Below are 23,792 nucleotides of genomic sequence, written 5' to 3'. Positions count from 1 at the left end.
GCTCAAGTTTTTAAAAAAAAAATTTTTTGTGGACAAATCTTTAAATGTGTACAAGGCGACAAACTTTGCAGCAATCTCAAATGCTCAAACATCAGCCGATTAATTGCTCTGTGACAAAAGTTAAATGCTCTGTTATTCACTCCTAAGAGTCTCTGATCTTGTCACTCATCTTGGTCGTGTAGTTAATCAGCCCACTGCATTGTCACACATTTATAGCACCGTAGTCTTGCGTCACATCATTCCCAGTCTGGGATGGTTTTGATTCGCAGCAGTGTTGTCGTGGATGAATTGTTTTAATATAGTCTGTTTGCGTGTAGGAACATTCTGGCCGAGTGTTCCGGCTCCAGTTTGACGAGTTCCAGATCATCAGCAGTTCCCACGATGACACTATCCTTATCTGGGACTTCCTCAATGTGTCGACCAATGGGCAGACGGAAGGGCGATCGCCGTCCCGCACGTATACCTATATATCCAGATAGCAGGTAGCACACGTTTTAACTCTCAACTTCACACACATCAAAATATAACTCTAACTTGCATGCGTGTGTTCTCTCGGCAGGGAAGCCCTGGTGGCGTGCGGAGTGTGTGCGAGTGTGTGTGGGGACTGTTCGGGTGACCCAGTCTCTGTGGAAGTGTGCCAGGATCAAAGGTCGAGGAACGCCACCACCACCCCCCTCCCCTTCACCCTCCTCTCTCCATCTGTCCGTTTTATTTCTCCCCCTCTTCAGTCGTTTGGAGGGCCGCCCCACGACACAAACCGTGTCAGTTCTCTTTCTCCCTCTCTGTGGAGGAGGAGGCGGAGAAAAGATGGAGAGAGCGATGCCATTAAACAGTGAACGTGAGGGTGGGTGTGGAGCCCCCCTCTCACCCCTGCCACCGTGTACAGAGTGACGGCTGCCCCGGCTCCACCCCCTGGGCCCATGAACTCTGTATCTATCTTTTGTTTGTTTTATTTTTATTGATTCAAATGAAAAAGATGAAAAACTAAAGGGAGAAGGCAAGGTCTGAATGCCTGCCTTCTCTCAGGACTGTTCTGCATGAATGAGCGAGCGATGGGATGTGTAATGTGTGCTGGTCAACCCCTCGGTTTCTGTCTTATGTTTTTGTTTTTTTATGCTTTTTCTTTTTTTTTTTTTTGAAGTTGGGAAATTGACTCGACTGTTTTCTTTTCTTGTGAAATCGTATGAATAATTGTAGTTTTTTTTGACTCTTCTCCTGATATGTTCCTTCCGTTTTTTAGCACTGTCCGTCTCGTTCCCCTTTTCACTGTCTGCTCGTCTAGGTTCTGAATGACCCATAACTGAGCTGAATTTAGTTGTAAACAGAATTGTCTCGTCTAAAATGGTGTTGTATATTGAAAAGATTTTTTAAAGAAAAAAGCGTTATTAATAAGAATAAAGTACTTGACTGTGAAGGAGTGTTAAGAAGCTTGCACAAACGCGTCGTGTTTTTCGTATGTGTGTGTGTTTGCACGCATGATTCGCCCTTTTGAGATAAAGGCTTCTTGACAGGCCCAGATTTCAGTAACCTGCTGCCGCGCTTGCCAAGACCTCCAAAAATCGCAGGGCCACTGTTCAAATATTTAAGTTTACCTCCTGCTCCGAATATGTGGAAATTGGCAGTACTGTCATTTTCGTCTTATTTGATTTCAGCTTTCCTTATGAACGCCACCATGGCAACAGCCACAATACGAGCCCAGTTCAACGCTGTAGCAATTCAAAAAATGTTTGAATGCAGAGCAATATTTTAGTCTGAGATCTCAAGAATCACAGAGTTCCATTCTGTGCGAACTTTAGAATGGAATTCCATTGAAATAAGGCATTAGAATGAATGATGGCAGGCTACTGTCAGATTGTGAGACATAAGGGTGGATGTGAGAGAGATGGAGACATTATAAAGAGGGAGGATCAAAGTCAGTCTGCAGACGGGGGAGAGAGAGCGAGAGAGACGATTACTGCCCAATATGGCTGATCCGGAATGCAGTCGATGACTAGAGTACAGACAAACCCTCAAAAGAGTACTTATGTGTTTAAATCTTCTTGGTTTTGCTCTACAGTTTAGCTTTCTTATTGTTTGGAACTCTTATAATAGATAAACTAGTTCTAGTCAGTTTTACATGGTTTGCATTTTGGTGTGTGCCATTTAGGGCTGTAGTTTATACCTTCTGGGTCCACCAGGTGGCAATAAAACAGTGTGTGGACCCTAAAATACACCAATGTTCAGGGTAAAGGTGTTGAAAGATGAAACCCATTGATCAATGCATCCACAAAATAAATATTTTAATAACACGATTAGTATCAAAATATTTCATCTCTCAAGATTTCACCAGCCCCAAGTGGTTTTGGGACAGAGTAATTTGCAACAGTAACCGCAACATTTAGCATTACAACACTTGCAGGGCTGGAAGCTCCGGCGTCAGTTCAAATAACTCTGATACATTTAACTCTCTAGAGTGAAAATCAACTCCTGTTGTGGTCAGTAATGGATATTTTGTTTTAAAACTGCCATGAACATCAGTGCAGATCAGTGTTTGCTCACATACGTTGTCTTTTTTTAAAAAAATTTATATGTCCTTTTATCATATCTTTTTTGGATTATGGGGGATTTTACCATCTTATTAGTGGTCAGAATATTTAATTTGACATTCTGTGCTGCCAAATTATATTTGCACTACCGTTCGAATGTTTAGGGTCATTAGGTTTTTTTTTTTTTTTTAAATTGTGTTTATTAAAGACAATTTATTGTACTTTTGGACTTTCGATTTCGACAAAGTATGGAGCAGCACAACTGTTTTCAACATTCAAATCAAGAAATTTCTTGAGCAGGAAATCAGCATATTAGAATTATTTCTCAAAGATCATGTGACACTGAAGACCGGAGGAATGGCTGCTGGAAAGTCAGCTTTGCCATCACCGAAATAAAGTACATTTTAAAATATATTAAAACAGAAAATTTACTGTAAATTGAAATAGTTTCACAATATTACGGTTTCCTGTATTTTTGATCAAATGCACTTTTTGGCAAGTCTAGGAGTTTACAAAAACATTTAAAAATCTTACCAACCCCAAACTTATGAACGGTAGTGTATATCACTCCCATTAAATTACACTTTTTCATTGGATGAATATGAAAGACTCTAGGTGCTCGTGGTGAAATGTGAAATATCTGAGGCAAAACCAAAACTACACATTCACAAGGATGTCAAATAAGATTTTCTTGACAAATACATTCTGAATGACTTTGGTTCTTGTTTACAATCTCATGGCTCTTACAGGCCCAAAGTTGAATTTGATGAGTTCACAAAGCAGGTCCTTTTGGTCATAAGCATCCAAGTCGCAAAGTCTCAACTAATGCATATGCCACGCACTTGCCAGTTTTCCAGCCATACAACTTCACGCAAGTAGAGCTCTTTGCTCTTTTATAGTGGCACTGGACATTAGAGGGGAATTCTTTGGCCTCTGAAGTGCTTGGTCCCCTTGTTGTCAGGGTTTAGTGACTGGACACTTGCCCAGGAGTCTTTGGTTATATTTGCATGATTACACAATGTTTAAGCAACCTTGTCCTTTGACTGCGACTTCTACCGAGAGGTCAGTCCTAAAGCCTAACCTACTTGCGTTGTAAGGAAGAGCGTCTCTAGATCCTCTGTAAGATGTGATCTTTGCGCAACAGTCAGTGGTTGTTGTATTACTGGAGTGGTGGTGGAGCGGTGGAGGTCTGTTGGACTCTTTTGCTCCTCTTGCTGACTGTGGTAAAGCTGCAGGGCTGCAGGTCGGGCTGCTCTCCTGGAGGGAAGCGTTTCATGAAATGCACATCTCGCTGGTTGGGTAACGTGTTTGGACCTCTGCGCGGTCTGCCCCTTTTGGTGAAGCCAATGTACCAGCCTACATAGCGTGCTGACATCCAAGCGGTGTAGTTATTCTCAAGCATTATCTCAATGAAAATACAGCCTCCGTTTACACTGCTGTCTTTCTGCAATGGAAAAGCATATGCGTTTTCATTATAAAGAGGCATGCTTAATATACACTCACATGCCACTTTATTAAGTACAGCTTCTCAATAACGCATCTAATCAGCCAATCACATGGCAGCAACTTAGGCATGTAGACATGGTCAAGACAATGTGCTGAAGTTCAAACTGACCATCAGAATGAAGAAGAAAGACGATTTAAGTGACTTTAAATATGAGGTGATTGTTGTTGTTACCACAGTATTTCAGAAACTGCTGACCTACTGGGATTTTCACGCACCGCCATCTCTAGGGTTTACAGAGAATGGTCCAATGAGTGGCAGTTCTGTGGGTGAAAATACCTTGAAGCCAGACATCAGAGAAGAATGGCCAGACTGATTTGAGATGATAGAAATGCAACAGTAACTCAAATAACCACACACTATAACCAAGCTATGCAGAAGAGCATGTCTGAAAACATAGCATGTTGAACCTTGAAGCAGATGGGCTACAGCAGCAGAAGAGCACACCGGATGCCACTTCTGTAAGCTAAGAACAGGAAACTGAGAATGCAATTTGCACAGGCTCACCAACATTGGACAATAGAAGATTGGAAAAAGGTTGCCTGGTCTAACGAGTCTTTATTTCTGCTGCGTTATTAAAATGGTAGGATCAGAATTTGGCGTGAAAGACATGAAAGCATGGCTACATCCGGCTTTGTATCAATGTCCAGGTTGGTGCTGTAACGGTGTGGGGTGTTTTCTAACCACAATTTGGGCCCCTTAGTACCAACCTGGGTAATGTTGCTGCCCATGTCCTTCCCTTTATGACCACAGTGTACCATCTTGTGATGGGGTGTTTTTGTCTGTTGGAAGTGGCCATGTTTCAAAGCTCAAATCATAACAAACTGGTTTCTTGATCCATCTATGGCAGTTCTGAAGGCAAAAAAGGGTCCAACACGGTACTAGCAAGCTGTACATAATGAAGTGGCTGGTTAGTGTAATTAAATCCAGGTGTATCACTATATTTGGCCCATGATTTATACTAAGAATTTCATTTTGCAAAAAGAAGCTTACTGTTCTTGATCTTGATCTCATTGGAATTATTGCGAAACAAGCTTGTTTTTGCCATTTTTTAAAAATTACGAATTCAACAAAGATGTGCATTTTATGAGGTTTTCACACGGCCAAGTGACTTCAGGTTGTTTCAAATCAGTGTGTGAAAGCCTCTTCAGGGCATGAATGATTTAAAGGATGGTAACCCTACAATATCAAGTACAGTAATTTCACAGTAACTCACCTTCCCCACAAGCTTCCCCTTACGGTTCATGCACAAGTAGTAGTTTGTCTCTTTTCCTCTTATTCTCACTTGACTCCCAAAGGTGTCAGCCTCCACCACGAGCTGGGCTTGTGAAGAAACACAAAAATACAAACATACAGGAATATAAATGAACTCAGATGCATAACTGACACTCAAATGCATTAGATTCATTGTCATAGAAACTTTACCAAGTTTAGAAAGACAACAATGTTTGGCAGATGATTTTGTTCACTTCAGGTTTTAATACAGAAGTGTGTTAGTGGTTTCAGATCTAATTAGATTTCGATTTAGGTTTTAAATATTTATTATATTACTATAAATTTATTTAATATACATTTACATTTATTCAGTTAGCAGAAGTAATAGAAGTAGTAACAAGATGCAATTGTGTATATATTATATAGGCCTATAATAAATATATTTAATATTAAATATATATACATATACTATGTGTGTGTGTGTGTGTGTATGTATGTGTATATATATATATATATATATATATAATATAGTGTATAAATAAAAAATAAACTATATTTTATAATTGTACACAAACGTGTGTGTGTGTATATATATATATATATATATATGCAGCAAATATAACTAATTAAAATATATGAAATACATAATTACTGAATATTATTTTTGTGTATATTAAGTATATTTCTTATAAATTATTTATCAAATAACTAATATAAATAATATTTTAATAGTATTTACATTTTAGTAATTACAATAATTAAACACTTATATTGTCAATATATTATCGCACACACACACATACTTTATTACATCGATAAATAGATAGAATTCTTATGAATGAATCAGTCAGTCATTTAATTTAATGTGTACAGGTAAGCTGACACATTCAGATTATTCCTTACCATATTTATCCCCATCCTCTCCCAAGGCAGTGATTTTCTTGCCGAGCACCTGGACGTGTTTTCCGCTGGTCCGACTGTATAGCTGGTAAACCCGATGGTGTTTCCGGCTCAGGCCGTCCCGCACCCCTGTCTGATTCTCTACGTGTACTCCAAAGTTAACATTTTCCACCGCTAACACCTGCACAAACACGGGAGTCAGTCACAAATCACTTTCATTGATTTATGAACTATCAATTGATATATGGTTTTATTATCGGTAACACATGCAGACTGTAAGCACCTGTAATGGGCTGTAGAACAGTAACACGATCTGGAAGCATCTGGCCAAAGAGAAATAGAGAAGACACATGTGATTGTGGGACATTTGTATTTGCTCTAGTGGCTTTTCTAACTTATGCAGGGAGACTGAGGTTGGATGTCGCACTTTTTTTATTTTTAGTTGAATATCTCTGTTGCATCAAATGTTAAGACAAGCCTATTAGGTGCAAATGAAAGCTTAAGTCCTTAGATAGAAAAGGGACTCTGTATTACAAAATATTTCCCTTTTTTAAATTCATGATATTATTTTAGGGTTGGTTGGCACAGTGTTAAAAGACTACAGTTATAAGAAAGATGCAACATGAAGACAAGATGAACATGTTTATTTTAACCCAAACTAACACCACATGTGAGTGTCTGCATGTATTTAAAGATCAATGTTCAAATCTGCTATGAATTGTTAATAATACTTTATACATATGCCAACCAGCCTCGCTCACTCTCTTTTCCTAAATGATGTCAGCCAGGAATCATAATGTATCACAGGCTTCCAAATCTACAAAAATGTAATCGCTTCCCAATTTTATTAACCAACATTCATATGTTTTACATCTTTCTCTAATTATTTTTAGCTAGTGGGGTTAAGTGCTTTTTGTTTTAACATAAAAATTTCAAATGTTGTCCTCACCTCGACAGGTTTAAATCTATTGCTATGGATCAGGAGGGCAAATACTCAAAAGTGATTTTGTGACCACCTGAATATGACACATGAATGAACCTTATTCAACCAACTCCGGTCACTTCTATTTTATGACACTTCTTGGTGAACAAAATATTACTACTGATTTTGATATAAGTGTAAACGATGCTTAATATCTGTGTGGATTAAGTGCATTAAAATAAATATATGAGCATGCTGTCAATTTCTAAATTGACAGTAAGAATGTAAAAAAAAGCAATGTAACAGTCTGAAGATCATAAGAAGGAATAAAAAATAAAAATATAAATCTGAATTTATTTAAGAAATATATGCTGGCATAAGTATTGGTATAATGGTATGATATTAAAAATATATAATATATACATATATCATCTGGCCACATAATTGAAGTCACTGTGGTCTCACTAAAAATGAAGGAAGCCATTTTGTTGTCAAGTGTCAAGAAAGCCATAAAAACATAAAGACCATAAAACCGTAAAGAGGGGACCCTTTAGGCCCTCATGACTGTGTGCCAGGAGTATTAGGTCAAAAACAACAACAAAATCATTTTAACTTAAAAAATAATAGTTTTGCAAAATGTATTGCATATATATATTGCATACATATATATATATATATATATATAATTGGTAGTTTTAATTTATGGTAATTTAATTTATATTTAGCTATGTTTTAATTTAATTTATGACATCCTTATTTGTCATTGACCAACACAGGACTTCTACAACAGTCTAAAGAGATATTCAGACCTAAAAAGTCTCATCCTGAGTGTGCATGCTGCTGTTATCTGAGGAGACACAGGGTGGGATGTGTTATTATGAGAACACAGCATCTGCTGAGGCTATCGTCTGACCCAGAGATGGGAAACACAACAAATGCTCAGGCTGGACAAAACGGTGGACCCATCAGTAGATGGAGACTCGCTACAATACAGCCTTCAACTCAAACTGAATAATTACACGTGAAACTTACAGCACGAAAGCAGAGGACAGGATGGACTGCATCGCTCCAGCGCTTCTATCACCCCGGACAGTGAGATCTTTGAGGCGATGGTTTTAAAAACTGGAGCCAAAACCGGACACAGACCCAGGTGAGCATCTGAGCGCGTGTTGGAGGATTGTTCAGAGAGAGTCTTCTCGCAAGCAAACCTGTTCAGATGTATGCTGAAGAACGACAGGTGAAAAACAGGTCATCCTCCTGTGTGACCCCACAGTCCACATGACACACTGACAATGGATGGATATTAAAAAGCTTCCCAGTGTTCCTTCCTGCAATATCCTCAAGAACGCTGCTGTCTTCACACAAAAACGCAGAATTCAGGGGTCCTCCTGCCCTTTAAGAAGTCTTTGCTAGATTTTCTCCTTTTCCAGGCTTCTTTTGTTTGGCTGTGGGGTGGAAAGGACCCCTCTCTCGCCACAGGACAGTGCGTTTGCTGAATGAGAAGGAAGCGCAGCTGAAGTGGAACGGAGATGGGCGGGGTGCGCGCAGGGGCAGGGATGATGATGGGACGATGTTTCTAGCTCACTTATCATCACCAAGGTGGGGCGATGGAAGAGAAGCGCTTCGACCATCCAGCAATAACCGAATTCAAAACTTTCAGCACTTTGAAACTGCTTACATAAACCGAGTGACCTTTTATTAAACGGAAAGCGTTCGGGAAAGTCTGGACGTCCCGCTTAAAGGTGCATTCAGTCATTGTTTTGCGATGTAAACCATTAAACAGTGTTTTGAGAAATACCACGTGCGATAAGATTCAAGTCCTGTCAGTTTTGCAGAAAAAAAAAAAAAAAAGCGGTTTTAATCTACATGGAGCGGGGCGCCCCCTCATGGTGGCCGCCATGTTGACATCACATCGCCGTGTCTTCCAACTGGCCAAGTTACTACTAATAATATTGCTTAATTAATGCATTTTTTTAGGCGTTTTTCATAAGAATACATTTAAACAAAACAGGAAAATCCAAACATGCACACTCTCACACACAGAAATCCTCTAGAACCAGCAGCCTCTAATGGAGTGATAAAACAAACAACCCACCAATAGCTACCACCATAAAAATCTGTCGTGATTCAATCTAGAATATTCATTATACAGATATGTGTATTGTAAGGTAGCCTAGAGAAAAACAAATGAACTAATAAAATGATAAAGATAAACAAACAAGCAACAGTGCATCCACACCAAGAGGTGTCAGTATAAAGTGTAAAACCACTGACACTATCTTGGCAAATAAGTACAGGCTAAACCTAAACAAACACTTACTTACTGCATCCCTTAAAAATGAGATTTCTGTTAAACCTAAAAGGGGTACTGAGCAATATTAGGCCATATTTAAACACTTCAAAATAGAAGAGAGGGTGTGAGAGAGGTATGTAAGCAACAAGTCGTTCCAAAATGAACATTTCACAGGGATTTCAGAAACACCGCCCGTTTTCCCCCTCCTCTGACCACGATAGAACCGCAGACACCCGGGTCAGCCAACAAGCGCCAGCACTGCATGCTCCTCCACCCCCCTTTTCTCGCCCCAGCACCCCTGTGCCCCATCCAGGAGGAGCAATAGATGTGTGCAAGTGAAGGAGAGAGATGTAAATTAGCGGGTAGCTAGACAGGTCATGGCCCGCTTGGCAGTTTTGAACATCCTAAATGAGCCGTGTCACATTTCCAAAATACTATAACTCATTTCCTCTCACCTTAAAAATCCTGTAATTTACAGAGACAACAAACATTTTTGATTAGTGTAATGGTTTGATATTTCAGCTCCACTGGAGAGCATTGAGCAATTAGCAGGTCATAATGATCTGATATTCAACGTATACACACCCGGTTGTGCGAACAGCTATATTAGACTGAGTTAGGAAGCCTGGTTGACTGGATCCTCACTCACCGTTGTGATTGTATAACCTTTTGTACCAGCATTTCTCTGCTCTTTGTCTTTCGGTGTCTGGACTTCAGGCCCTCCACCCAGATTGAATTTTTAGATGAAGTCCAGAGATCTTCATGTGAAAGGTATCACATGCGCATTCTCTCAGAACTCTTTGAATTTCAATATTCTGTTTTCTTGAAGGAACATTTATGCTGATTACCACAAAAAATGATTTCAACTCCCTTGTTTTCTTTAAAAAAAAAAAAAAAAATGGGGTTAATTTTTGGAGGATTTAAAAGCAGAAATGTGACACTTAAGAGTAGTCCATGCTAATGTTTTTTTTTTTTTTTTCCTCATTATATTTGTTTTTTTTCCCATATGAATCACATCATATGAATTTATAAAAAATTGCTACCAAATTTGTTGATAGCCAAACAGTTGATGGTAGCCATTGACTTGCATAGTATGGAAAAAAATACTATGGCAGTCAATGGCTACCGTCAACTGTTTGGTTACTAACATTCTTCAAAATATCTTCTTTTTCTATCTTCAGCAGAAGAAAGAAAATCATTCAGGTTTGGAACAACATGAGGGTGAGTAAATTATGTTTTATTTGTGTGTGTGTGTGTGTGTGTGTGGGGTGAACTGTCTGTCCCTTTAAGTTTTCTCATGAGATCAGGATTGGATTGACCCCATTCACTTCCATTGTAAGTGCTTCACTGTAATTGTAATTGTTTTAATAATTGTTCTAAATTTAAAAGAATAGCAGTATACACCACAACCATAATGTCACAGAGTAACAATCTCATTGGATTTAGTTTCACAACAATTTTCTTCCAGCTGATAAACCATTAAAACATTGACAGCCAATCAGAATCCATCCTGGTAACATAACTGCAGAATGAGATTAGAATAAACAGAATGTTATTGTGCGTCTGTTTTGACGCTATGCTTATAGCTATCTTTATAGTTATCATTCTTGGTATGAACAGGCCTTTAGATAGTGGAAGTGAATTCTTATGGAAATCAACATTACGCCACAACTGCTGTAGACTGAGAGTATGATTTTGCGCTTATGAATATCAATATTTGAAGTCAAAGCTTTGGCTGATTGGTTTGAATGTGTTCGCAGTCCAGAACCGAGCATAGTTCATCTATTCTCTCAATGGAGTTGCCCCCAAGCTCTCTCTCTGTCTCTCTCTCTCTTTTTTTTTTTTCCTCTGCTCATTTCTCATTTCCAATTCTACCAGTTTCAGACAAAATAGGAGTTTCTCCTTCTTCTGTTCGTCTCCCTCTGTCTCGTTCTTTCTCTTCCTTTTGGCCCATCTTCCATCTTTCCAGACTTTGAAGGGAGTTCAGACTTCTAATATAAGACAGGTCCCTACCACAACAAAGGAGTCAGCTTTGAGTTTGAATAAACACTTTCTCTCCTTTTTCTGCCTGTCTGTAGCCTACCCCACTCCCATTTTTCCTTCTCTGTGTTATTTCTCTCTTGGCCCGTGCTGAAGTATGAGCACTTGTTATGCGTTCTCCATGGTAGCCTTTCTTCTGGAATAGATTAGCAGGCCGGGGAGGAAGGGGAAGCGGCGGCAAACCGAAGTCGGCGGAGGGAGACGAAGGTGTAAAAGGGAGTGAAGTGTGAAAAGAAAGGGCTAGAGCGATGGAAATAGGAAGCGAGGAGCTGAATAATGGGGGAAAGGAGGATCGTGGAATGACAGAGAAGGAAAGAAGGTCACTGTAGGTAACAGAAACACACGCTGTTTGGCTCGCACCCGTTTTTTTCTTTTGAAACTCAGCTGTGATGGATGTCATCACGCTGGCGATCGTGCCCCAAAATGCCTTCCAAAATGCCTCGCGTGTTTTAGGCGCTTTCACAAGCCCTCTTTTCAGCTTCCCCATGCCCTTACATACGCCGCATTGTCATCTCTGGACTCTTTCCTCGTCCTACGGCTTATTAACCCACACTCGGTCACTTCCCAGCTCACATTTGCAATGTATAACATCATGAGCTGTCATCACTCTGCTCCCCTTCCCTCCCTCCCTCTCTCCTTTCTGGCTGGGTTAAAACCACAGGTCTCTTCTCTCTGTGCACTGGCGAGAGCACATGACCGCAGCCACTGAACTGCGAGTACGTAAATGGACATTCTCTACCTCCTTTCTGCAGACTGGGAATGAATTTGTTTTAGTGTGCCGACCACAGGTCTCTTGTAACCACACAGACACATGCTCATGTAGACGCACTTTTTATATGTATATATATGCAAGTTTTGTTTAAAAGAGAATCGTATTGTCGAGTTATGTACTTCTAGCTTCTAATTAATCCAATCTGCCTGCAATATGTCGACGTAAACGACATTAGCGCTACCTAAAACAACTTGCAGATTCCAGATTTCTGTAAGTAGCTAGAGAAAAAAGAATGTGTGTGCGTTTGAATTGCTAATAGGTAGAACTGTTCCTTTGAGCTTTGTGGAAAAAGTGTTTAACATTCAGGCAGGGCCGTCCTCACAGACTGCCCGAATTCCTCAAATCTGTCAGCCGTGCTAGCCAGCTGTCACTCACCTCTAATTTGCTACAACATCATTGACCTTAGGGCTTCTGGCAAATAAACACACATATACGCTGACAAAAAAAGAAAAAAAAAATCTGGTCTTGTGAGGAGCAGTTTTTTTTTTTGTGCTTTTTCTGATGCTGGAATGTTGGGTTGCATTATCGTCAAGTTTTGCAAGAGCTGTGCGGCTGCCAGGTGCCTTAGCAAACATGCTATTCTACAGAGTACGTCTGTATATTTTTGGGAACTGTTGTTTTAACCCAGCAGTTTATGCTGCTGTTTGAGAAACAACATTGACTGATGAAATATGAGATGAATAAAAACAAATAAGAACAGGTGCATTCCATACCATAAGAAATGTGCGTGTGTGTGTGTGTGTGTGTGTGCGCGCGTACACACACACACACACACACACACACAGATATATTAATACGAATATATACTGTATATATAATTTATTTAAAAATTATATTTATAAAATGAGCTATTTTATTTACATGTAATTATTATAACAATGATATAATTATTTATTAATAATTTAACCATATATTAAAAAACAGTATTATTAGTTTAATATATTAAATAAATTACGTAATTTATTGAAATTATGTAATGTAATTATTAATGCAATTATTGTGTGTTTTATTTTATTAATATTTATTTAATAAATTAATGATATTATACAAATCATCATATAATTAATTAAATATTGAATAAAATATTAAATAATAAAATATTGAATATAAAATATTAAATAAATAAAAGTAAATATGAATAAAGTATATATTTGTATTAAATGATGTAGCTAATATTATTTTTCTCATTGAAGCACCTGAAATTACAATATTATAATATTATAAAATAATATTGTAATATTATTAAAATAAGGTTTTAGTTTCCTTGTTAATTGCTATTATTATTATTATTATTATTATTATTTACAAGGATATAATAATAATAATAATAATAATATTATAATATTATTTTAATATAATAAATAAATGTATTATATTAAAATATGATACATTTAATTAAATTATACCATTTATTTCATAATTATTTAAAGTATACAATTAGATAAAATTATATTAGATGCTTAAATGTATTTTTCTCATTTAAGTGCCTCGAAAATTATTATTATTATTATTATTATTAACAAATAAATTTTTCAAGTTAAATTACAATTTTAACTTTATACATGCTGTTTACATAATCAGAAATGTACTATTCTCTCGGTCTAAATGTAAGGTGAAACATTTGAGGTAAAACAGCTTTCATGTTTTCTAAAAAATAATGCATTTTAATAAAGTCTGAGTGTAGGAGTGTTGTGTTTTATGCAGGTACAGCAGTTGTTGTGAAAGCCTTGATAATGAAATATAATGCATCTGACAGATGTTGGGAGGACACAAGCATGCACAACCCTGCGGACACACACTCTCACACACGCTGAACCCTCTCAAGGTCAAACCCTAATGCACCTCCTGTGCATTTGCCAGTCTATGGTGTATTTATCTGGACTCCACCTGCAGATGAGGTTGAACATAGACACTTAAGCTCTTAATGTGTTATTTTCCATTGTTTTCCACCACATTATGTAGATTTAGTGTTCAAAGTTAATGTATTTAACCATGTAACAATGTTCAGAAAGACGTTCAACTATTTTGTGAAAATAACAGCAGATGTGAAATAAAAGGAAGGATTCCGGGAACACCAGGTATGTGTTATTCTGATTTAAAATAGCTGAGTAAATCAAAACAGCTACAATTCACAAATGCACCCAACCATTTAGATGCCTGTCAGTTCAGGATTAGAGAATCCACACAGCTTAATCTGTAATAAAGTAGATCAGGATAGTGTGTCTATTTACAATATTAAATTCTCTCATATGCAATTAACCATCAAGGCATTTCTACATAACTATGTGTGCTTTGATCCTAAATGAAAATAAATGGGATTGGTTAGAGGCTGATTCTTATGTAAGATTTCACTGCTCATATAAGTTGGTGGTTTGGGCTAAACTACAACTGTATGATTGTCATTTAGCCCTAAAACATTTTTGAGAACAAAATCTGATTTAAATGCATTACATGTGGCTATTTGCCACGTGCCTCATCTGTTTTCACTTATAATAAGAAAGTTTGGCTCAGGAGCACTGTTGCTGCCCCCCTTCGGACGTATAGAGAACTGCTTGAAAAAACAATTGTCCAAATGTTTCAATGTTTTGTAATTACTGACATGAAAGTAACTACTTCTAGATGTATACAGATTGTGCGCGTTTTAAACTTGTATCTGTGTTAGACGTTATCTACAGAGGGCTGGGGTTTCCCATACAGTATAAACAAATAAATGCATGCATGCATTCGTACATACACACAATTATATTTATTTAATGATATTATATTTATATATCAACGTGTATATTTATATCCATTTAATTAATATCTTTAACAAATATATTTTATATTGCTTTAACTGGCTAAATAAAGAATTTGATAAATAGATTAATTAATTAATTAATAATATTTATTGCATTATATAATGTAACATGAAATTATATTATATTTATTAATATGAAAATGTAAAGTAAATACTATTTATTTGATTGTTTGTTTGTTTGTTTATACTTCCAATTTATTTATTTTATATTTTCAACGTGTATTAAATACATTTAATTAATATATTTCACAATTATATTATATATTTGGTTAAAACTGGCTAAATAAATAATTGGATAAATACATAAATAAATAATATTTATTACATTATTATAATATAACATGATTAAATATTAAGTTACATAATTTTATATAATTTAAAATCTAAAACAAATAATATTTTTGTTACATTTTTCTTTGTTTGTTTTATACAGTTTATTTATTTTATTTTATTTTTAGCATATACATTTTGTTCTGGCCAAAATATATTTCAAATATATAACATATGTTGGAAATATGTATACTTTAAAATTTATATATAATATATTTGGGCAAGAAAATACTTTTTCTTAAATCTTACAATTACTTTTGAGTAAAAAGCTTTATAAGTTTATAAAAAATGATAAATGTCTTATAAAAATGTATTTCAACATTCATAACAATATAAATATATTTAGATATTTAAAAACTGAATAGATTGAAAATATATTTATGTAAATATATTTTAATTAACAAAACCTCCGCACACCTGACGACAATAAATAGGTGCGTTGGAAACAAAGATAAATAGATTTTAAAATATTCCAATAATATATTAACAATATATGTATTTTGACTTTTTTTTTTTTTTTGTATATTTTGCTTTCACTCTGACTGTTGAGTTGGTTCGGCATAGATGAGAATGACTCAGAGCATCACATGTGTGCCAATAGCAGTGTGGCTGCTGGATGATTTCCTCAGCCACTCCATAAATATATGTCTGTCTTCTGTGGGAATCCTTCAGTTGACACAGCTGAGAAGCAGGTGTTATTCAGCGGGTTCCTCCCCCTGTCCCTCATTCCCTTCATCTTCACTATCTTCTGTACTCCTGAGTCCTGTCCTTCCAGCTGCTCTTTCAATCTATCTTCATTCTCTGTGTCTTTTGCTTGTTGTTCTTACCTCCCCACCACCAGTCTTCACATACGGCAGGCCTGCCAGTGCATATCCAGCCCTACAAGTCATGTTAAAATGACAAACCCTGTCTATGTCTGTGTGTATGTGTGATGTGAGAGCATGTTTATGTGCGTGTGTGTGTGTGTGAGAGAGAGAGAGACGTTGAGGGCAGTGCCCACATTCCTATGGCATTCTTGACATTCTCCGTCTGTGGCACTCTGCCCCATCTCCACACTGTCTGTATGTGTGTGTGAGAGAGATTTGATGCGTAAATGAAAATGTACACTTTGTCCTCGTGATTGGCTGCTGCAGGCCTGCGGGGAGGAATGGGGTAATTAGCAGAAGACTCTGCCTCCACCCTGTGGCAGTTCATGAAGGTGCAATTATATAGGTCTACATCTGCAGTCAGGACCATGAGTTTCCAGTTCATGCATTTTGAGTTTGCAAAGCAGCACTGCAGGTCTATTGATATTCCTCTTACTTCTAGCTCTGCTGGCAATTCAGTTTGAACTGTATTCATTTTTAGTTTTAATTATATATAAACTAAATAAATAAAAATAAAGATAATAATGTGAAAATCTCACATTTACATTGTTAGAATGTTCTTTATTCTTGCATTAATCTTTTCTTTATTGCATCTGTGCAACCATATATGGCCTCTTTTGCACTTCAAATATGGTATTATGCTAACTATTAAAACCTAAGCCTAACTAAAACCTAAGCTTAACTAAACCTAGTCTTTTACTCCAAGGCTTTAAGCCCTTGGTGTTTCCTTCTGGAAAGGAAAATCAAGTATTATTGCATTGTATGTGGTGCGATGTGAATGATCATTAACATTATTGTCATACACTGCCGATCAAAAGATTATTATTTTTTTATTTTATTTATTATTTTTAATGTTTTAGAAGAAGTATTTTATGCTCACCAAGGCTGCATTTATTTGATCAAAAATACAGTTAAACGGTTACATTTGTGAAATATTATTACAATTTAAAGAACTGTTTTAAGAAATGGTTTACAATGTATTTTCCTTTGAATAGAAAGTTCAAAAGAACAGCATTTATTTGTTATAAATATCTTTACTGTCACGTTTGATCTATTTAATGCATCCTTGCTGAATGAAAGTATTTCTTTCTTTTTTTAAATTCTTTTTTTAAACTTACTCCAAACCTTTCAATGGTAATGTATTACTGTTTCCACAAAAAAAAAAAAAAAACGGCAGTTATTTTAAATTTTAATAGTATTTCACAGTATCACTTTTTATTTTAATTTTTGATCAAATAAATGCAACCTTGATGAGCATAAGAAAACTTTGCTCAGTTAAAGTAAAATGCCTTATTATTATTATTCAAACTTTTGACCGGTACTGTAAGTTATTGACTATTTAAATGTATAATATCTATAAATATCTATTTATTCTATTGTAAAAAAAAAATTGACCGGTATTGTAAGTTATTGACTATTTAATTTTATAATATCTATACATATCTATTTATTTTATTGTCAAACTCAATTCTGAAGCCTCCGACTATTTGGATTATAAACAGTGTCGCGGTTGTGTAGCCTAATGCTGTTGTAGGTCAATCCGCATTTATGGAGTTCACCGAAGGCTAATGTAGGCTACAGACTAATTCAAAATCATTAAACCACTCTGGTAAAATCAATTCAGAGATAGAAGGAAAATGAGCCTTTAATTAGTGCCAGTCTAATGTCTGGACCACATGACACCCTGAAGTTTTTAGGGGTATTACATTTTAATTTCATCCCTATATTTGTATCTCACACTATAAATTTGAACTATAGCAGTTTGCAGCAAAATTCCACAGAATTCACAATATGTGTTTTATATGGTCACAGAGTCGTGTTTATTTATTTATTCAGCGTTAAAAAGTCCTAAACAGGGTGCAGCGAAGGGGGGTTGGGGGAGGGGTGTCCGAGACCCCTAATTAAATTTTGATTGCCCTCCTGATAAGTACAGTGTATGTACTGTAGGATATTTATTTACTAGTATTTTGTTTTAATAAGTTTTAAATAATGTTGTAGAGCAGAAAACTAAAACTTCCTTTAAAAAGTCACACTCCTCTGGTCCTGAATGACAATAAGTAAGAAGAACGACTGTTTACACCACTCCACATTCGTGTCCTCTTTTTGGCCATTAATGAGAGTAAATGTATTTGTTCGGTGGGTCGATATAAGTTGCTTTATTTCCGACTCGGCTCTATGCCATTTAGTATGCACTTAAGGTAATGGAAAGCAGGAGAATATCATGGGAACCCTGTAGTCTGCTGTTCAGCCAATCGCGAGCGGCTGGATTATGCCTCACAAAACCTTTTAATACCACTGTTCTCTAATGATCCGGACCTGCGGCCCTTTAATCCCCACTACATTAATTAAAAAGAGCACGAGCCCTTGGAAGATCATGCCATCTGCTGCAGTTTCATTCCATAGACAGATTGTGTTTGGTGCTTATTTAAAACAGAATTTCTTTAGTTGTCAAGGAAAGCAGGAGGAATGAGAAAGGAGTAAGTTTACAGGAATTACATGGGAAAGAAGCTAGAGTTCTTTTGAAATATGTTGAAAAGTCTTTGTCTCAGCTTATTAGTCTAAATACTAAAGGGATGATGAAAATGAATGAAAATGTAAACTCTGTCATCATTTATTCACCCTCAAGTTGTTCCAAGCCTGTGTGAGTTTCTTTCTTTTGTTGAGCACAAAAGAGATATTTTGAAGAATGTTGGTAATCAAACAGTTGACGGTAGCCATTGGCTTCCATAGTATGGAAAAAAATGCTATGGAATGCAATGGCTACCATCAACTGTTTGGTCAACTAAACCTTTAAATGTATGGGTTATTTTAAGGTGCCGTTGTTACAGTGTAATTATACATTTAAGTACTGAGTAATATTAATTAATATGGTTAAATAACTGAATTAAGTATTAAAAGTTAACTCTACGGTAAATTTAATGTAATTAAAAATCTTAATGTAATTTTGGCTAACAGGAAAATGGGAATTATGAGTAATTCCTTTTGTATTTGATATAAGGAAGTACTATATATAACAATAAATCATTTTGAAACAAAATGTTATGTATTGAAAAGGAAGGCACAATAAAGTATATAACAAATTAAATCTACGATTACTGTCATGAGACAGCTTTCCTCTCCAACACACAGGTCCCATACCACCTCCACCCCTTCTGGCTCTCTCATCCAAACACACTCACACTCTCTCACTCTTGCGCAAGAGCCATTGGCCAAAGGCGCGCGCTCTAGTGCTGAAGTACGAGGTTCACTTCAATATCATTAGCGTGCTCATTCTCTCTCGAAATGTTGCTGTGCGTTTGGGTGGGTTTTTGTCCACCATGTTAAAGCTTTAATTATGAATGTTTTGTCTGGTCGTTCATCTGAAGGCACACATTAAGAAGGAGACTATATTTCAATGGAGCTGTGGATACGGACATGGCAGGTATCCTGCCTGACGCTCATGGTGTTGGATGTAGTTCTAGCACAGATTCGTTACACGATCCCAGAGGAACTGGAGCACGGGGCTTTTGTTGGAAATATTGCGGAGGATCTGAGACTAGACACCAGCAAACTCTCAGTCCGACGATTTAGGATAGTCTCAGGGGCGAAACGGCAATATTTGGAGGTGAATTTAGAAAACGGGGTTTTATTTGTCAATGAAAGAATTGATCGAGAAGAGTTGTGCGAACAAAGTCCATATTGTTCATTCCATCTCCAGGTTGTGATCGAAAACCCATTAGAATTGTATAGAGTGGAAGTTGAAATACTAGATGTCAACGACAACTCTCCGGTTTTTCCATGGAGTGAATTTAACCTGGATATCTCCGAATCGGCCGCTCCTGGATCGCGCTTCCCACTGGAAAGCGCGCAGGACCTGGACGTCGGTGACAACTCTCTGCGCTCGTATCTCCTGAGCGTAAACGAACACTTTGTCCTGGATGTCCAGACGCGCAGCGACGGCAGTAAATTCGCAGAACTGATCCTCGAAAGTCCGCTGGACCGGGAGCAGCAGAAGACTCACCTGATGGTTCTTACAGCGGTGGACGGAGGCTCGCCAGAAAGATCTGGCACTGCGCAGATAAACATAACGGTGCTGGATGCCAACGACAACGCGCCCGTGTTCGATCAGAACTTTTACAAAGTGAGACTGTCTGAAAACGCGCCGAGAGGCACAGTCGTGATAAAACTAAACGCCACTGATCTAGATGAAGGACCCAATGGAGAAATCACTTACTCTTTTAGCGGCCACGCTCCAATGAGAGTGCGCGAACTGTTCAGCGTGGATTCCCGCACTGGAGAAATCAAAGTAAAAGGACTTATAGATTATGAAAAGGCACGGATGCACGAGATTTATGTACAGGCCAAAGACAAGGGACCGTCAGCGGTGGCGGTGCACTGCAAAGTTATGGTTAACATCATAGACGTCAACGACAATCTTCCAGAGGTGATTCTTACATCAGTATCCACGCCGGTTCAAGAAGACGCGCCACCTGGCACAGTGATAGCAGTCATTAGCGTAATGGATAAAGATTCTGGAGAAAACGGAAATGTTGATTGTGAAATCCCTCATCACGTTCCCTTTCAGCTACATTCCTCTTTTAAAAACTATTACACGTTAGTTACGTGTGATTTTCTAGACAGAGAAACCATTTCAGAGTATAACATCACCCTCACGGCGCGTGATATGGGCTCACCGCCGCTTTTTACTAGGAAAACCATTTTAGTGCAAGTGTCTGACATCAACGATAACGCGCCGCGTTTCAAACAGCCCTCCTACACGGTCTACCTGACCGAAAACAACGCGCCAGGAGCCTCGATTTGCACCATCACCGCTCAAGACGCAGACGCGGATCAGAATTCCTATTTATCCTACTCTATTCTAGAAAACGACATCCATGGAATGCCGGTGTCCACCTACGTGTCCATCAACTCAGATAACGGCAACATTTACGCACTGCGCTCTTTCGATCACGAGCAGCTCAGAAACTTTCAGATCGTGGTTCAAGCCGAAGATGCTGGTTTCCCGCCTCTCCGCGCGAACGTAACCGTCAACGTGTTTGTTTTGGACCAGAACGACAACCCTCCGATCGTTGTATCCCCGTTGCCCGAGAATGACACCGCGGCGGTTGTAGTTGTCCCCAGATATGCTGATGCCGGGTACCTAGTGGCTAAAATCACCGCCATGGACGCGGACGCCGGGCAAAACTCGCGTCTCTTTTATGAAATCCTCCAAGCTACAGATCTCAGTTTGTTCAGTGTTGCTCTGTACACCGGGGAGATCAGGACAATTCGCCGGCTGATGGACAACGACCCCAGGAGGCAGAGGCTGGTGGTTTTGGTCAAGGACAACGGTCAGCCGCCGCTCTCGGCCACGGCCTCCATCATGTTGTCAGTTGTTGACAGCGTGCCAGAATCCTTGCCTGATTTTGGTGACCTCGCGTTCAGCCCTCAGTACCGGTCAAACCTCACGCTGTATTTAATCATATCTCTGGGCGCCGTTTCATTCACGTTTCTCGTGGCTATTATTGTCCTGGCTACAATTAAGGGAGTGAAGGACAGGAACTCGTGCTGTGGATTTCATTCTAAGGACCCCGCCACTGACGTCGTTAAAAAGTCTAACTTGAACATTCACATATCACCGGGATCAAAGGGACCCACGCAATGCGTGGAAGTAAATGGGAACAACCCAATAGGTCAAAACTACTGCTATAAAATGTGTCTGACTCCAGAGTCATCTAGAAGTGACTTTATGTTCCTCAAGCCTTGTAGCCCCACGGGAGCATCTTCCCGAAACAATATAAAGGAAATGGAAAACAAAACTTTGACCTGGAGTCCAGCCAGCCACAGTCTTGGCACCAGGAATGGAACGAACTCTCCAAATGAAGTAAGCGATCAACAAAAATGATCTCAAATTTGTCCACTAGATGGATACTTCAGATACTTGTTGTGATTTAATCACCCCAGAATAATAAAATGTAAATAATAGCATGTAAATTGTAATGTAATTGAAAACATTAAGTGTATTTGAAAATGCCAATGTACGAACTACACAAGAAAACAATAACAGCAACAATAATATGTATACAGGATGTATAGTATATAATAAAATACAACATTTGATATAGTAGCCTATATAGTAATTCTGTTTTAAATACATTAATTAAAATAATTATTCTACCTTACCATTATATGAACTCTCTTAATGTATATGATATTAAATTTAATATAATTATGTCCAATTCTAATGGGCAATACTAAATTAATAATAATATAATTTATGTAATTAATAATAGTATTATTTTGTTAGTATTATTCGGAACAGCAGTGAGATTAACTATTGAGCAAACAGAATTGTTTGTTTCATTGTGTTATTCTAGCTAATATCATATAATATAATCCATATAATGATCCATAATAATAAATTAATAATGATATATAAATATAATGCAAAAAATTATAATAATAATAATTTAATAAAATAATATTTTTATTCATTTGTTAAACAGCAGCGAGGTTAACTAACTATTGACCATTGTGTGTGTGTGTGTGTGTGTGTGTGTGGGTGAACTAGACCTTGAAATTCTGAATGCATAGTTCATAAATAAATTATAAAATAAACAAAATGCATTTTTTCTCATTGCAACAAGGTGATGGTTTAGTAAAGTCACTTAGTGCTTTAGGGACTGTTTTTGATGTATTCTGAGGTCTTTTCTCTTCTTGGCATTATGTTTGTAGTACATTCTTTAACCTCTGAAGTGTAAGTGGAGTAAATATTTTAAGACTTTTCTTTGCAGCTCAAACAGGGCAACAAAGACCAAACCCTGACCAAGAACCAGCTCAATTATGCATATAAAAGGTGATTAAATTTAAAGCTGATTCTCTCTCTCTCTCAGTTCTCCCCCCTCACTCTCTCTCACATGCACAAAGCATCTGACGTGTCCATGTTTTTTGTTTTTCTAGCCATACTCCAATAAACACAGGTAGGACACTGCAGCGCAGGCTGATTCAGGACTCTGACTACTATGCTTACACATCTGTCCCGCAGTACTGGACCTGGGGAAATCACATGCATGGTAAAATCATTATATTTATCATGCCTAAGAAGATTAGCTTCATATATATATATATATAGTAGGTTCCTTATGGTTTAACGGAATTGTTTAACCAACCATTTTTTCTTTGTCATTTAAAACAGACTATAAGACCTCATCTAAGGGTGGAGGTTTTCCAAATCGTTCATGGACACGTTACAATCAACAGGATTCAATTCAACCCCCACCAGACTATCAACATAATGTTTACATTCCCGGAACACCATCGACACTCTGTACGCTTAAACTGGCAAACAATGGGGACATTGAAGTCTGCAACTCATTCTCAACTTTTGGCAAAAAGAAAAAGTCAAACAATAACAATCAAGAGGACGCAGTAATAACCAATGATTTTTTCAAATGATTTTTCCAGTTTCACCTGTAGGTCACTTCTTGTATATAGTTGTGCATATTTTAGTTGGATTATATGTACTGTATGATTTGGCAACAACAGGATTTAAAAAAGTACTCTGACAATCATTTCATTTTTTTTTTTTTCTCAGTTATCTGCAGTGTTTATGAAGATGGTTCATTAAGATGGTTGCTTTAATTGTA

At 37.4% G+C, this 23,792-nt stretch overlaps 3 protein-coding genes across 5 annotated transcripts in view; 2 read left to right on the top strand and 1 right to left on the bottom strand.

Moving 5' to 3' along the window:
- The window catches only part of fbxw11b (F-box and WD repeat domain containing 11b), a 14,070-nt gene extending 11,782 nt beyond the window's left edge, over positions 1-2,288 (top strand). For all 3 annotated transcript variants that reach the window (XM_058788417.1, XM_058788416.1, XM_058788418.1), the window contains exons 12-13: positions 318-482; positions 560-2,288. In XM_058788417.1, the coding sequence (XP_058644400.1) occupies positions 318-479 (162 nt within the window). In that variant the 3' untranslated portion in view covers positions 480-482; positions 560-2,288. The remainder of the gene's footprint in view (positions 1-317; positions 483-559) is intronic.
- fgf18b (fibroblast growth factor 18b) lies at positions 1,118-8,878 on the bottom strand. Its single transcript, XM_058788421.1, has 5 exons — positions 8,099-8,878; positions 6,428-6,467; positions 6,148-6,325; positions 5,246-5,352; positions 1,118-3,969 (listed from the first exon to the last, which is right to left on the bottom strand). Exons 1-5 carry the CDS (start codon positions 8,128-8,130, stop codon positions 3,685-3,687), a joined length of 642 nt encoding a protein of 213 aa, XP_058644404.1. The 5' UTR covers positions 8,131-8,878; the 3' UTR covers positions 1,118-3,684.
- Positions 8,735-23,792, top strand: LOC131547775 (protocadherin-10). Its single transcript, XM_058788414.1, has 7 exons — positions 8,735-8,808; positions 10,038-10,130; positions 10,541-10,580; positions 19,533-22,030; positions 22,941-23,002; positions 23,107-23,219; positions 23,342-23,792. Exons 4-7 carry the CDS (start codon positions 19,562-19,564, stop codon positions 23,599-23,601), a joined length of 2,904 nt encoding a protein of 967 aa, XP_058644397.1. The 5' UTR covers positions 8,735-8,808; positions 10,038-10,130; positions 10,541-10,580; positions 19,533-19,561; the 3' UTR covers positions 23,602-23,792.

This window comes from Onychostoma macrolepis, chromosome 10 (assembly GCF_012432095.1).
Source record: "Onychostoma macrolepis isolate SWU-2019 chromosome 10, ASM1243209v1, whole genome shotgun sequence".
Lineage (NCBI taxonomy): Eukaryota > Metazoa > Chordata > Actinopteri > Cypriniformes > Cyprinidae > Onychostoma > Onychostoma macrolepis.
This window is presented reverse-complemented; position numbering and strand designations above follow the sequence as displayed.